At 35.9% G+C, this 17,112-nt stretch overlaps 1 protein-coding gene across 1 annotated transcript in view; it reads left to right on the top strand.

Annotated features, from left to right (window-relative positions):
• LOC126334852 (FERM, ARHGEF and pleckstrin domain-containing protein 1) overlaps positions 1–17,112 on the top strand; it is a 648,075-nt gene that overhangs the window by 491,174 nt on the left and 139,789 nt on the right. Inside the window, exon 10 of the mRNA XM_049997520.1 lies at positions 16,384–16,487. Within this exon, the coding sequence (XP_049853477.1) occupies positions 16,384–16,487 (104 nt within the window). The remainder of the gene's footprint in view (positions 1–16,383; positions 16,488–17,112) is intronic.

The raw sequence follows: 17,112 nt of genomic DNA, 5'->3' as shown, positions 1-17,112 counted from the left end.
CATATTAAAAACATAAATGAATGGAATACTGAACCTTGTAGGCTGCTTAATATTGTTTACTGGTGCTTTGAAGTTAAATGTCCTCTTGTGATGTGCTATAAAGTCAGTGTGTTCCCAAGAGTTTTACTTATTATTCCTGCAATGAAGGGTGCAGATGTCAAACTAGAGCATATGTCGTTGCCACATTTTTGCTTGAATCTGTCTTTGCAGAAATGCTCATCCTCCATTCTTGTGAACAGACCACACACAAGGACCTTATCCTCCAGATGTTCATGATGAAACATGCTAGGTCATTCTCCCTGGTGGTCTTTTGGTATAGGTCCTCTATTCTTGTTAATCGTAATATTAGTTTTGTGGAAGAATGAGTTAAGCTTGTCAGGAGATGTATTATAGGGGTATAAATGTCAGGAAAGTATTTATGGAACCTACCTTTTGAGTTAAGACTATCCTGGAATAAGGCACTTTGATGAATAGTGTTGCTAGGTCAACCTCTCAAATTTTTTAGTTTGTTGAGTGTGGTAATATCACAATTGCACACATCATTATTTCATTATATGGAAATTGATTGAATTTTTTATATATTGAGTTCAGTCACAAGCTTTTTTAGATAATATTATTTCTTACTTGTTTCTTATTTAATTCTCATATAAATGCTGATTGTTTTTTAAGCATGAACACTTTTCCTTGTGCATGCAGGAAATTGATATCCATGCAAGTTGTAGGAGCTAAAATTGATTGTAGATACCAGAAAATGCATGTTGTAGGTGCTCTTCTATGGCATGTACATTTTTCAGGTAGCTGATGATCTGTTCTACTTTTCAGAATACAGGGAACTAATGAGTAAAAAGGTACTTCAGAAAATATTAATGTAATTTGGAGAGTACAAGAGGACACACTAATCAAAAAGACTAGCACCATCCGTTTTTGTTTTCATATTAATGCAAAGGGCTATTATGTATGTCTCAAATGCCATTAATCTTAGATAAACAGTAATTTCCAGAATAGTTACTAGACAGTGCAGAGGAACTCTCTCGAAACCACCATTTAGCATCTGCTTCTCAGCTAGAAGAGGCTGCTACCAACATTATCTGTTCATTGTGTTAAGGTTGGCTGAAATAACGTCTAAAGTTGGTCCAGAAGCTAGAAGGTGGCAGCCCCATCATTGGACTTGCTTCCTGTCGGCTAGCAACCAACTGGAAGGGCACAATTCATGATTTCAAGTTTCGACAGAGAAATTGTAGGATTTGGTGACACATTGATGACTCAGCTATGAAAAAGGCCGACGCATGAAAAAAGCAATATTCAAAACTTTCAAAACGATGGGAGAAAACATCTACAGTGAATGAGCTTGAAGTAGAACTCAAAATCTATGTTACACTATCACGGAAATGGTGTAAGATCACAAGTTCGACCAATGAAAAGATGGCAGGAGAACTTTCCAATGAGATCATAACAGTTCAAGAGGCCTAACGCTTGGATGGATGATGATGATCCTAATGATAATAAGACATTGCAGTTTGCTATCACAACCAATTTGTTGTATTTTTTCCCCTTGATTATCTAATGTGAAATGGTGAACTACGGGGAATGTGTCAATAATGTATCAGCAGTGAGTGATATCTGGCAAAATTTCTTGCATAACTTGAAGAAACAGAGGCAGTTCTAGTCTGAGTGGAAATCTTATATTAATATATCTGTAATGCTAAATATCTGAAACTATCAGCCAACTAACCAATCCCATTTGCAGACTGGCCATCTAACAGCTTCCAGGGGCAACAGCAATTTGATTTCCAGTATCTGTATGTATCTTCTGTACATATATAAAATGAAGTACCCCACCATGGTTGTGTTTGTATGTTCAGGCTATCTCAGGAGCTACTGTAGGGATTTTGATACGGTGCTCTGCTGAATTAAACTCCTCAACTGCTGTGAAAACAATCCCACGGCCACGTAGTTTTGAATGGAATCTCCTTTGACTTGCGGTAGCTCGCACAACCTGGTGCTGCAATTGGGCTGTCTTATGTATGTCTGCTGTACCTGTAGACTTCCCCTATTTCTTAAAATTTTGTGTGGCAGAAGGTGCTCTGTACCAATGTTCTGTGGCCTAGGATGCTTCATACCAATGTTGTGTGTGCAGAGGGTGCAACCTACCAATGTTGTGAGGCGAAGAGTGCTTTGTACCACTTGCATGTGGCAGAAGGTGTTTTGCACCAGTGTTGCATGGCAAAGGGTACTTTTTAGCAATGTTATATTAGGAAATATGGGAAAGCTAATGCAGGAGATGTAGCTCATACCAGACCAGCACTGGAACTGGCAAGTGGCTGTTGCTCACACCAAATTCCATTTCAGTTGGCTGATCTATGCCATGCTGGCATACAGCCAGGCATCTGGCTGCGACAGCAGTTGGTTGAACAGGCAAGACATCAGTAGCTCGCAGCTCCCATCATTTTCATGAGATGTCACTCAAACCACCAATTAAATATGGAGTAGACAACATTCATGCTTCCTGGGAACTTTCCTGGTGTATGCTGCTTAAATTGTTTTACACTTAATTTCAAACCCATTAAAAACTTTTTTTCTTGCTAATGTCCCGCAAAATAATGAAAATAAAAAAAAATTGTTACTTCTGACATTTTCACTGTTCATGCAGTAAAACTGCTGCATCAAGCATGATGTTACCAGTAACTCTATTCAAAATGTATTTTGAAGATGATATCGACAATATCATCCCTTTACAAGTGCAGTGCAATAATGCATTATTAAATGTGGAATTTAATATTTCATCTTTCTCTCTGTTTCTTTAGTTTTAACACCTGACTGATTCACATGGGAATGGATGGAAAGTTTTCATCTATTTATTGACTATGTACAGGACTAGCACTACATAGAATTTACTGAAATATGTTTTGCCTGAATATGGAACTTCTTATGGTCTTCATTCATAACCTTGCTTACAGATGATGCAGTTCTAATAGCATTTAACTTTTTTAAGGTTTTTCCTTCTCCTCATTGTGTTCTGTCCTCCATCTTATTCCTTGTGTTATTTCACATTCTCACTTTAGTGTATCATTCCCAGCATTTGATGCTCTTGTAGATTGTGTTTTGTTTTATTAAAGGCTAAGTCTGCTTGTAAAACCATAAGTTATCTCCTCATCTCATTGCTCTTTCACAGGTTGCCTCTTCATCACAGGCTTGATAGCTTTCATTTCAGTGATGATATTCCTGCACAACCTATTTCAAGCTCAACTTTTTCATAACTTTTAGAGGCAGCTACCTTTAATTGCAATATTGTGATTAAAAATGGATGTTTGCATGTGAATAATCATTTTTCAAAACATACATACACCCATGAGCTACCAGATTGGCAACAAATACTTGGTAGTGAATAACACATCTTTCTTCCCTGGATGGTGATGCTTTACATCAAGAGCTTCTTGAGACAACGAAAGCTTTAATCTGTGACTGCTAAACTACCACACACATATAATGGAGATAAGTGGGAGCTAGGTCCAAGGCCTTTTTAAACTGTTGTACATCCTCATAGATACTCTGGAAACCACTATGAAGTGCATTGCAGAAGTTACTTGCTGTTGTACCATCTGCTGTTGTTACAATATCTTCCTGTTCCAGCTGTGTATAGAGCATGGAAAGACAGCTACAGGAATACCCATTTGTGTGCCATAATTAGTCTGATGTTGTGTGTGCAGTCCTGGTATCTATCTTCAAGCTTCTGACAGTTCAGATTTTTTAACATTTCCCTGGTGCTCTCCTGTGAGTTAAACAAACCTATGATTATCTGACACAGTTCATTGGCAGTTGGGTGGTGCATTGTCTTGCTGAATGTGCAGGTCATCTGAGGGTTGGTATAGATAAACCAACAAATGCATATCATGGGACAGAAATTTCCTTTATTGTTTAGCACATAAATTTAAAAAAACTCCATTTCATTCCTGTAAACATCTCTCACAGGAGAATCCTCCACCACTTACCTGAATGGTGTCTTGTCTTGCATTATGTGCATTATGTCATGCTCATATTCAGTTACTTATTCCCTACCAAAAGTGTGTAACAATTTGTATTTTGACCCATCAATTCACATGACATTTTCATACACTTTGCGTGTCGAGTGACAGTTTTCCTGTGAGTGTGGTATCGTCTTGTGCTGTGCGAGATATGATGGGCTGTGGAGTACATACCAGGATGTGATGTTGGCTTCCATAAACCACAGTCAGTAGGTGGTACTGAATGATGTGGTTAGTCACTGATTGTTGATGTCCAGTATTGAACTGACAAGTGAGTTGCAGCGCTGTGGCCTGCCTATGTTCTCTTACAGTGTGAGATCATTAGTGACAAGTTGCCATCAAGTCATTGTTGCTCTTTCCATTGAGCTCTTAGCAGGGACAGTTTTGTCTGTACTGAAGTACTTTCTGGTGATGGTACTCAAGGTACTCTCATTACATTACATGGAGTCATATGTAAAGGCCAATACCCACACAACCAATCAATGGATATCCAAGATCTCAGTGCTGTCAAATGAGCTGATATTGCACATCTTGTCTGTCCTGTGTTTGACTGTCATTGACTGCATTTCTTCCTGCTCGTATTTAATTACTTATTTCCTACCATAAGTGTGTAACAATTTGTAATTTGACCCGTCAGTTCACATGATGTTTTTATGCACTTCACGTATCCAGTGACAGTTTTCCTGCGAGTGTGGAATGGAGGCATGTTAGTAGTGTGACACACTAAACTGTTCCATTTGTCATAATGACAGGAACATTCTCTCTCCAACACAGGAGCTGTCTCTAAATCATTCACTTACAAATATATTTGACTTAGGATGATACTGACTCCACAAAACACAGTTTGTTTTTATACTACAAGTAATCAAGTTGATGTGATTCTAAATATATGTTAGTTAATATAAGGAAATCTAATATATGTTAACATGGTTCATACTTAATGGTTTCATATCATCAAGTGCTGTTCTCACTAACAATTAAATTTCTTGTATGCATACATTTAGATGTTATGGTATGTCAAATATAAGATAGAAGTGAGTTAAACATGTCTGTTGCTTTTCAAAGAAGCAGTGAATATCTCAAAGTAATGATGTGAAACTTCATTGGAATATAGAAGAATGTCTTAAAAAGCCATAGTAGTGAGTAATCAATTAGCAGTTACAAGACAAGAATAAATGAGAGCGGATTTGTAGAATGTAGTGATATTATTAATAATGTATTCATCAGTTTGTCGTAACTGTTACAGCACTGGGAAAAAGCACAAGAACATGTACAATATAGGAAAAAGTATAGTAAAAATATCAGTGTATAAAGAAGAGAATAATTATTAACACTTGAACGTTGAAACTGTTTTGTGCAGAGGACTAGTATACATTGATAATGTAATTTATGAGATTGTGTACATGGGGAGCCAATGAAACAAAAATAATGTGAATAATAGGAAAGAAAATGTCAGAATTTTTTCATATGTTAATGAAGAAATTTGAAACAGACAGTTTTAGATCAAAAGTTATCTGAGAAATTAAAAAAAAAGTGTTTCTTGACAACTTTTTTTGGGCAGAAGAAGTAATACTTGAGGCAATTACTGAGCATATATTTAAGCATAGGACAATAAATTTTTGTCAGAAAAACTTACAAAATGCCCACACTGCAGCAGTTTTCCCGAGGCAGTTGAATTTGAAGTGATATGTTGCATGTGCTATAACTGGTGCCAATTGGAATCTGAAAAAAAGAAAAAAAAGTCAATGTACTCTACATGCTGCTTGTCAACCATGTAGGGGATTTTAGAAATACTATTTTTGTGTGATTGGTGAATGAATAATCATTCAATTTTCACCAAAAAACAGTCTTTTTTAATAAATATTGTTTAAATTAACTAATTGAAAATCTAGGCATTCCACTTTGAAGTGTTATTTCAAAATTGTGGTTAAATTTTTGAATAAAAAGACTGAAAATTGTTGGAATTTGCTGCATGCCATTTTGAAAAATCATATTCCAAGAAAAACATGTTTGAAGTTTTGAAAAGTGTTACAGATATGAACAAATGGAAAAAATGCTACTTTTAGAAAAACTCTTGCCATTAATATGCTATCCCAGCACTGACCTGTTGTAGTGTTGTCATTGCAATCAAAATCATATCCACTAGTATATCATAGAAAGATTGAAAAAATTTGTCATTGCAATTCCATGAATGCACAAAACTTCACAATGCTTTGGCCCTGCTCCAAGCAGGGGCATTGCTAGGATGATGCGATGGTTGATTTCATATGCATTCTGTATAAACTTACTACTTGCTACAACATCTCTTGAGCGGTTTGGATAAACAATAATTACTGGGAAACTTAAGTCTTGAGGATTTTGTTGTTGCAATGTGTTGTCAGCATTGCACATTTTACATTTCAGTTGTTGAGCTGGTAGAAAAATTTATTATTCTAATGCTCAATCTGTAATTTGCATCAAAATCCTGGTCGCTGTCTGTCAGTTTCTTAGCAGGGTCACTGAATACTTCTGAACTGCTCTCAGCCTCATATCTATCCATTGGACACTTTGATGACATACTGCTTCAACGCTGCATTGAGTATGAAGTTTTCTTGCCTTTTATGCCCAAGTACATTTTCTTACCACTCGTTCTTTACTTGAAAGACAAAGCTATATAATGTAAGATCAAAAATAAACCATCAGCGGTCAATATTGCACACAAAAATCAAGGTTTGAAGTGAAAAGATAGCTTTTTTGTACATGTACTGACACTTCCTGATGCCAAGCTAATGTACTATTGCTTTGAATTGCTTCAGACTATACCTAGACACAACAGGGGGTATCTAGTTGATGCAGGTAGGCTGTTTTGGGTCATCTGAGTGCTAGAGGAGACCCTTGGAATTCCATAGCACAAAATTTTTTTCAGGGGTTAGAATTTTTGCCTCATATTTTAGAAGGTTCAAAGCATCTTTTAAACCAACAAAAGAATGGTTCTATGAAAATTCTACATTTGTGTTACCCCTTAAGCTGTCAATGGAGGGTGTAAAAAAAAGTAAGAATTGCATGTGGAGATGAATCTTCAATATTTTGTAAGTATTGTACTGAAAATATTAGTCATTTTAGTACATGTGAAAAGCTGAAGGTTTCATTTGAGAGTCGGACAACATGGTGGATCCTTGAACTGTGGAGCAGTGAAACTGGATTTGAAGTAAAATCTATCCTTTCAGAACAAAGCAATTGGTCATAAGTTTTTGTCAGCAAACCAGTGTAACAAACTGTTAAAGTTAAATTCTGTGAGGAAAAACAAAACTTTTATGACAGAAAATACACTCACAATATATATTTAAAAGTACTTCAGTATTTGTACCAAAAATTCTTTATTATTTCATCAGAAACAAATCTAGTTTAACCTCATGGGTTTTGGTCAGATCTAGAAAGCATTACTTGTGATGCAGATGAAAATGAAGAAATGTTGTTTGCTTTTATTATGGAATCTTGTATTGGTGCTCATTGATATTCAAAATACCATTACTGTAAAAGTTCTGTTGTAGATGATTCAGGTTATTAATTATTTTGTTTTCCCTGAAAGCTCTCTGTGATAAGAAATTTATTGAGAAGCAATAGGTAGTTCATCTGAAAAACAATTTTTATGAGAAATTTTGTAGGTAGATGGACATGAAGGAAGAGAAAAATGTAGAAGCAGCTGGAGATAGGAACACATGCTAGGCAGGGATAGGCTAGAGAAATAAGATAAGATGCCTCATGCATAAGAAATTCAAAAAAGTCAGTTCAATTATTTTTCTGTATTGTATTCCCTAACCCTCAACCAACCAACCAACCAATCAGTCTGCATTGCACAAATGTCATAACATTTATTATTACAGTATGAAACAAGGGTGTGGAACTCCAATTATTACCATCTTCAGTACAGTAAAACTCTAGGTTATCACATGCTGAAATTATTTGGAGCCAGATGGAGTCACATTACATTGCTGTAAACCAGAACTACAGTTCAAGGGTCTAGTGTAAGTGTTGCACTCAACCACTTGAGTGTTATGAACAGTGCAGTAAAACAGAATTACTGTCTGTGGTTCTAGGAGAAGTGTTTTACTTTTGCTGTATTCCAATCTGTCATGAGGTGTCACATGTGTTTCTGTTTGTTTGGGTGACAGTGATGAGTCCATTTAAGTGTTGCTTTTGCATCGTTACAGATGAGTGTGGGATAAAAGGAAGGGAGTGTGTAATTACATGTCAATACATACCCCATGACGCTTGAAGCTCACAATTCAGTGGGCAGAAAATGAATAACAGTATCATATGCTGTCCCTCTCCATGAATGACTATGGAGAGATTTGATTTAACTGCAGACTGCTCGCACAAAATCTTTAAAAGAGGTTGATCCCACCAGCTTTCCTCATCTTTGCAGTCAAATATTGCTGATGGAAATTTGTTTCCTGGAAATGTATAATAATTTGTTTTTAGATAATGTTATGCGTAAACATACCTCTTCAAAGCAAAGCAGGAAACAAAATGAATAATCTAAAGAAGAAGGAAAAAAATATTCACAAACAGTTTCTTGAGAAATGTTTTGTGTATGCTCACACATCTAACAATAACTATTCTTTGGTATGGAATTATAGCAGTCGTCATGAATGTCATGAATGTCATGTTACACTAGTAGCTTGTTTGTTTCAAAGCAAGTGATGAAGCATTTCTTAGCACATTGCAAGTGTCAGTGACTTTTCATAATAACTTTAGTGATTTGCATGTGTCACATCTACTTTCATGCTGAAACTCGATACAAACAACAAAGCTCATGGGTACTGCCAGCATTACATGGGGAATGTGGAGCTTGCTCCCCCTGCACAGCTCCTTTCCCTGTGGCTGTGTATGTATCGGGTGGAGCTCACTTCCTTTGCTCTCTGCACCACCTTATGTCAGCAGTGAAGAGAAGTTTGGCGTATTATTTGTTTGTATCTTTCAGAGCTGGTATAGAGTTACTAATTTGCAGCAGAGATAATCTCTTCTTCATGTGTTACAGCTGTGGTACATTTTATTTGCTGTCTGTGAATATGGCTACTGATGGTGAAACATTCAAATAACTTATGAGAATGCAGCTGGGTGACATCTTTCACAACTGTAGAACATATCACCTAGTTGCATTCCCATAAGTTGTCTGAACACTTTGTATGCTGGAGGAACTTAAGTTTCACAACTGTACAACAGATTATTGTGCAGATATATGAAAAAGTGGGGAACCTCATCTGATGTCATTTGAAAAAATTGGACAGGAATTTCCTAAGACTAACTAAACTCATAAGATCATAATACCCTGAGCATTCAATACTGGTATGGAATGACTAATTTGTATACGGTTCACAGGGAAATACTACACACACATTACTGGCTCTAAAGGTAGCAGTGTTGTGAAATAATTGTGAATGTGTCAGGTAGATGTCTTGAGCAGATAACAGAACAGGCAGTATTAGAGGGAAATATTGTAGGTCTTTGACTACAAAACAGTCAGTATTAGAGGAAATACTGTAGGTCTTCCAGATACAAAAAGACAACATCATATCAGCAGAGTAAATAAATTCGTGTTTGTTAGAGCAGATAGACAACTGTGAGCATTTTAAGTTGATGGTTAACCAGACATTTTATAATTTTTTACTGGGGAAGTTGTCTCCAATCTCTTTTCTTATTATGTACCACTGATTTGGACAGTACAATGATTAATGCATCAGATGCAGAGTAACAAGATTCAGGTTCCCATCTGGCCGTCCAGGTTTTACATGGTTTTGCAAAATCAGTTAAGGCTAGTGCCTATATGATTCTTTTGGAAATGGCATTATAGAATTCCTTCACCATCTTTGTGCAGTCCAAGATTGTGCTGCATTTATAATGACCGCAATGTCAGTTCTGGGAAATTTCGATAGTATTCAGTCTCTGCCATCCTTTTGATTAAACTATTGATTTTTCCTGCCTCCCATTTTCTATATATTTCTGTGATAATTTTATTCTGCAGATATCTTTGCTTATCTAGTGTTATCTGATACAATGTATCTGTCTAATTTTCACCACTTCTTTATTACGCTGGTGTGTGTGTGTGTGTGTGTGGGGGGGGGGGGGGGGTTGGGGTGGCGGCACATGCACACTCTTCTCTCATTTCCTCTAATTACTGAACTGATTCTTGAGTATAAAAAAGTCAACTCAAATGGTATTCACCTTTCATAACCAAACTGGATTGTTACACTAGCTTTCGAATTTGGAAATGGAATTAGGTTGGAGAGCATTTGACATACACCACAATGTTATGTACTATTCTAAGATGATAGGGAGGAACATATTGCAGTGACTCTTGTAACTATCCTCTAGCTCTCTTTGTGTGGTAGCTCGGATTTAGTTCAGATGTTAGTTACAAATCCCTTAGATGTTCCTCTTGATAGGAGGATTACTTCTAGCTTTGATAATTAATTTATGTATATTCGTATTTGTAAGTCCAGAGATCATATATGCTTAGGACTGAATTACTGTTGGCATATGACATAAATGAATAATTAACAATTGTATTACCACACTACATTAGTAGTCTGTGAATTTAACTGCAATAGAATAGATTTTGATGTGATCATGTGTATTTTCTTTCGTTTACAGATGATATACTTATGCACTTATAGCTGAAAATTTATCATTAATATTACCTCCTGGAAGAAATTCCTCTAACTTAACATACATATCTTCTGAAAAAATCTTTTATTTATTTGATCGCAATCAATATTTCTTTGATATATTCATCTCCTTCTTTCAGTTAGATGAAATGGATTCTGGAATTTTTTTAATGGAAGGGAAGGGTTATAATTTAACTTTTGCTACTTGAGAGGGACTCATGAAAAATGAATAATTCTAGGACAATGAAACTTTGTGGAACATTTGTGAGGACATGCAGAAGTGAAATAACAAATAAACAATTCAAAGAAACACAGTTTATTCTCCACATGAGATGGTACCATTTGCTAATTGCAAACAATATTTACGTTTGAGGCTAAAAACATTGCTCAGTGTGATGATCATCTGTTGCCACAATATCCTGGAACCACACTAGAGATACTATTTCACAATTTTCATAGTACTTTTCAAATGGTGGACCATGGAATATTCAGTTGTCATGACATAGCTCGTGCACGCTTGAAGATCACACATTGTATCCAACATTCTCAGCCAAGGCAACAGTAACTTCTTCAACCACTCATATCACAATTGCCTGTTATCCTCTCCCAGGAGCTATTTCCAGATCGCCAGTTAATTTGAACTTATGAATCATTTTCCTCAACCTTGGTGCAGAAAGAGGACTTCCCCATATTCTTTAATGCTTTTATGCATGTGAACAACAGCAGCACCATTGCTGTTGATAAAACAGTTTTGTGAGTAAAGTCCTGGTCATCTTGTCCAGACTCACGTTGTCTTTGTTCAACTATAATACACACTGACACTTGCGTTTCAGTGTTATGTCACAGTACCAGTCCTGGCACCTAAGATCAAGTCATGATGCTAACACTACTGACAAGGCAAATTCTGCAGTGTTCAATCTGAACACACACACACACACACAAAGTGATGATAGTGATGATATTCTTTTTTCTATTACCACTATGTTATGAATTGAATGGAAATGGACAACATTTTGAGTAAATCCAGCTACGATAAAAACAAGAAACAGTATTTTTTGACATGCATTTGTCACATTTGTCAGCTGGTCAGCACATTCACTGAAACTGAGTCTAGCGTGTTGCCCACAATCCTATCACATGGGGGGGGGGGGGGGGGGGGGGGGGAAACCACCACTGCTTTATTAAAGATTGCAAAACTCATCCTTTCCAGGTGTTGGCTGCTAGCTACTGTACTTATCCAAATGATGTTACATTTAACACAATAAGAGTGACTAAAACTTCCTTTCATTATTTTAAATTGTTCCATAAATTCATAGAAAAGATAGCAAATTTGAGTAAACAGGCTCCTAGGAGGCTCATCAAATGTCCAGCTACTAATGAATGCTCCCTATTACTTACACAGCATTGAGAGTATTACAAGCTCTAAAGGCAAATGGTAGAGTTATCCAACCATAAGACCAGGAGACACTGCTGTTTACAGCCGATGCTTTGCAATGCAAACTACACTGTATCAAATAACTATTGGATATTCCTCTAGTTTCGTTTAATCTTTCTTTGACCCACCCTGAGTTACTCCTAAAATTATAATCCTTATGTGATCATTAAAGATTAGTGCAACTTTTATTCTTTGCTTAGTCTTGTGTTCAAATGCTAAAATCTTAGTCAAATTCGGTTATTTTACCGTTATGTAAAATTACCAATGTTCAGAACTCCATTAAATTATAATTGAACATACTCCATAGACCAGAATTTATCACTGATTTTGCATGTCTTTAAAGAACCCTATAAAGTTGATTCACTCTTTAGGTGTTTGTTGCTTCAGACAGATCTGGATCAATACCTCAACCTAAACTGTGGTCAGCTCAAGACCAAAAGCTCAACTACTCTGCAACTGAGCCAATACTAAAACAATATGAAATCATTTATTGTTGATAAAAGAATGACATTTTAGCATTTTTAACAATAGTTGTTTTGTAGTGGATGGCTTTCGTTGTATATCCTGGCAGCCAGCTTCTCTATTGCATGTGATGATTTTCTACTGAGTTTCTGCCTTGCTGTTACACATTAATGTCTGTATTCATTTCACTTCTCCCTTCACCTTAAACACCTGTAACATTTTTTTTTACAAAATTTTAGATCTGAAACATAAATATGTGCTCATAGTAATGCAATATTAATCACTTATCATTGTTTTGTAATTGAGGTAGTGGGACAATTTTTCTCATGACGAATACCATTCCACTTTGGGCTGTCGCACTATGGCAAGGGGGGGGGGGGGGGGGACCTTTTGAATGGAGTGTGTAGGAGAAGAAGATATTGGTCGAATTAGAAAAGGGCGAATTTGAGAGTTTATTTTATGAAAGAGACAAGGAGATCAAGATAAAACAGTTGCACTATATTTATTGTTTTCACTAGTAGTGTTTGCTGTACATAAACGTGACAGTTTATTGCTTTATTCCAACACACAACACAGTGCTCTTAACAATTTTACATGCACGTAGTAAGTGTTTTTATGTGTTTTATATCACCTTCACATAGTACAAGGTTGACATTTTGCTATGTGTTTGGTTTATTTCTCACAATATTTCAATCCCTTTCTTGTTTTATACCAAGGAAAAATTACCGATTAGAATATGTCTACTATTTGAATATGACTGTAAAAACTAGGCCATTTATAACTTGGCATTAAATTTGGGGAGGGGGGGATATTCGAGACAAAAGAATCTAAGGGAAAAAAATTACTTAAATGGTGAAACTGAAGTGGCAGCAACTAGAAGACAATTATTGTCTATATAGAAGATTCTGACTGTAAACAATCACCTAAAATGAAACTTGCAGTAGCTGACAATGGAAGAAATATCATCTCAGCAGATTAAAAATCAGCATTTGACTTAAAGTAGTTGAAAGAGAGACAAAATAGTGTTTTCCAGAAATGACTGAAAAGACAGACAAACAATAAAATGTTTCTGAAGCTGATAAGTTTACGGTACCATTGAGGCAAAGGAAGAGGTGAAAAGTAAGAAAAGGTAAGGGAAAACTATAGGTGCTTGAGGAAACAAAAATGGCTTCAGGTCAAGAATAAAAAGAGAGACAAAGTTTAGGAAGTTGTCATAAGTGCTGAAAAAAGTCTGTGGTGGTAAGGAACTTTTCTCAATACTGTGCAGAAAAGTCATTCTGGGCATGAACAAAGAGAATTTCAATACGATAGAATGAGATATAATCAGTGAACAAACACATTGTTACTGTCTGTTTCATCGTGTATTGTTCTTTTTCATGAGCAACTCTACTGGATGATTTCCTTGTATAATATTATAAAAAATTCTTTTTCATTACCCTTCCCACTCTTTTTCCATTTTTACATGTAAAGAAACTTGAGTTTCCAAAAGCCAGCAGTCAGTTTGTTCATCAGAGTGATACCGTTCACCTGTTAGTGCCTTTCTGTATGGTAAGTAAACATATGTTTTCTGGCTTTTTGTTGCACCACAGAGCAATTTTGAACACATCTATTTTCATTATAAGGTCATTGTCACTTCAGTAATTAATGTCATTTACACCGATGTCTGTTTTATAAGTTTGTGCTTGTACACTAAGGGGAATATAAAGGAAACACCATACGTTTGCTTGGTTATTATATGGTTCATTTGCCAAAGCAGAGAAGAGAAAATGGAAAACATATTCATCCAAAAATTATAACTTGTGCTTCAACAATTGATTCATTTTGAATTAACAGGTACAGCTTCTGTAGCTAATCTTGCTAACACATCCTAGCATCCAGTCTAGAGTTTGGTTTGAATTCTAATGGTAGCAGAAATTTCAGTCACCTAAATTTGGTTGAGAGGACTTGACTTGCAATTGCTGGTCACTAGAGTGTGTGCCATTGTTATGGGGCAAATGCCAAGGCTGTCTGTAGTCTCTCATGGAGTAGGGGTCACCAGCATACTGGTAATGTGTCACCAGATGGGGATGTTAAGCTAGATGTGCACCTTGGTGTTATTCAAGAGGGGTGGGTTATGGAGTTGCATTAAGTTATCCTCTCTCACACCTCTTAATTTCTGTGCCCTTCTTTAACAGCAATACAGATACAACACTGCACTGAACGAATACTCACCACAGTCGTCTATGTGGCAAAGGTACATAATCACAGTTCATTGAGAGGTAATAGGAAAGCACCAGTAAACCATCTCCACCAAGAGACTCACAACATAGCACTACGGGATTCAGTGTGTAGTGTGTGATTGAGGGAAGAGTGACTCTGGGATCTGCTTTCTCTTATTTATATGCTTGGGGCAAAGCTAGATTTCATTTCATCATTGCATTTTTAAGTGCTAAATACGTGTAGTAACTCTTCTGTTCCCCTTTTCCTAACATGAATAAAAACATAATTAAATGCAAGTCCACAAAATATTTACTTTGTAAATAGTAAAAGCAACAATCATAATAATTGGTGTTGTTATTTTGATTGTGATTAAGCAATTTATCTTATGAATAGAAAACTTTTGCATTTATCATTTAATGTTAGAACTCAAATTCCTGTAGCTCTTAACTACATTACTTTAACCCAGTATGTGGTTTTTGTGATTAAAGGAAATTATGATTGTCATTGTGGGTGGTTTTCCGAAATATTATATTCTGCAGAATTTGCAGGTGGCAGTTTTCACACAGTAGTATATAAAAGGTCCTAGGATCTGAATGGATTCAGATGCAATTTTTATAACTGAATAGCTGAAAAATATGATTTTTTGTTATTTTTTATGACAGAAAATAACTCTTAAATCATAAGAAATGCCATTGTGACTAATTAGTGTGCTATTGAATGAGGGGGGAGGGGGGGGGGGGGGGCGTTGAAAGTAATGCTTTTACATTCGAGTACCAATATATTATTTATTTATTCACCAAAAGTTGAATTCTGCTTTAAGTAATATAGATAAGCACAATTAGTCTTTGGTAATAGCTGTAGCTAGTGTGATCAGTAGATCCAGGGGCCCCATTTTGTATTCTTAGTTTTGTCATGCCATTTGGATGTCACTCAAGCACAGCAACAGACAATGCCAAAATTATCATCTCAATTACACCATGTCTGAATATATAAAGAAACTTTCAATTATCAGTAGCGTGATAATAGCAATATATTTTGAATATTTACTGCCATTTGTTTTATTGAAGTTTGGCAAATTAAAGGTTTTCAGAAGATAAACATGTATTGCTGCTACTTTTCTAATTTGTAGGTGGCCTGTAGGTATTTATGCTTTATGCTCTTTGCCAGAAATTGGAAAAGATACTTACATAATCTGAGAAGCTACTCTATTTATTTATGCTCTATTAGTTAATTTGTCAAAACTATTGGTTGCATGTATGTGCCCTCTGAGTTAAACAGATAAATGTGCATCAATCTAGCCTGTACATCAGAATGTAAAATTTGTATTAAAGTAATAGATTATGTAAATTTTTACTTAATTCTGTAATGCCCATTTATTAAAGCTGTCCTTGCTCTTGACAGGTTGTTCTAATTGCACTTTTTTGTTGAAAACTGAGAGCACTTGTTAGTTCCAGTTCTGTGCAAAAGATTACCAGTAAAAAGCATGCAAAGTTTGAAATTTCTTCTTGAAAAGAAAAATGTAGAACAGAAGCAGAGAGCTTCTATAATGTGTATGTGGGCACCTAGTATGAACTGGTGGCATGCGTGCTGCTTATTCCCTTCCTCTTCTCGTCCCCAGGTCTCAGTCGTTCCGACATTCGAGCTCGGTCCACTCGAGTGTAGTGAACGTGGGGACCAGTTTATCAGCTCATCCTTTGTTACCACTGGGGGATAATGCTGTCGGTAGGTGCCACACTGCATGTTTCAATTAACACTAATGATATCCCTGTTCTCAACAGGTATCCAGTATGTCCCCACATACTATCAGAATTTTTGTTTAATATTTGTGTTTAAATCCTGAAATTTTACTTACTTACTTTAATCCTTGAATGTTTTTATGTGGTTCATTGCATCATTTTGTGAATGTAATAATTTACATTGTTTCAGTATATGTATGTAGTTCATGAATGCTTGTATTACTTTTATTTTCAAGTGAATGCATCTGTTACATTAATACATAGCTTTAGCAGATAGGTTATTTGACTGTTACTTTCCTTTCATGGTCTGTAATGAAGTGTTTTTCATCTGATTCATGTTTTGTTACTTTTTATTTTCTCAGTTGTTACCTTTACATTTTAAGCATGTTTTATCTATGACTACTGTTGACTATTGAAGGGAAATGAATTTTTTTTTCTTTTTGCATTTTTTGGTTGTGTCTTGTGAATATTCATACAGTTTTTACTTACATTTATCTGCCCTGAAAAAATTGTTCTCTCACCGCTGCCTTGATAATCACGGAGAGGTTTCTGTAGAATTTTCTAGAAGAGAAAGTAATAATAGCTAAACATAACTACGTTACATTAATGAA

The sequence above is a fragment of the Schistocerca gregaria genome, chromosome 2 (genome assembly GCF_023897955.1).
Source record: "Schistocerca gregaria isolate iqSchGreg1 chromosome 2, iqSchGreg1.2, whole genome shotgun sequence".
Classification (NCBI taxonomy): domain Eukaryota; kingdom Metazoa; phylum Arthropoda; class Insecta; order Orthoptera; family Acrididae; genus Schistocerca; species Schistocerca gregaria.
This window is presented reverse-complemented; position numbering and strand designations above follow the sequence as displayed.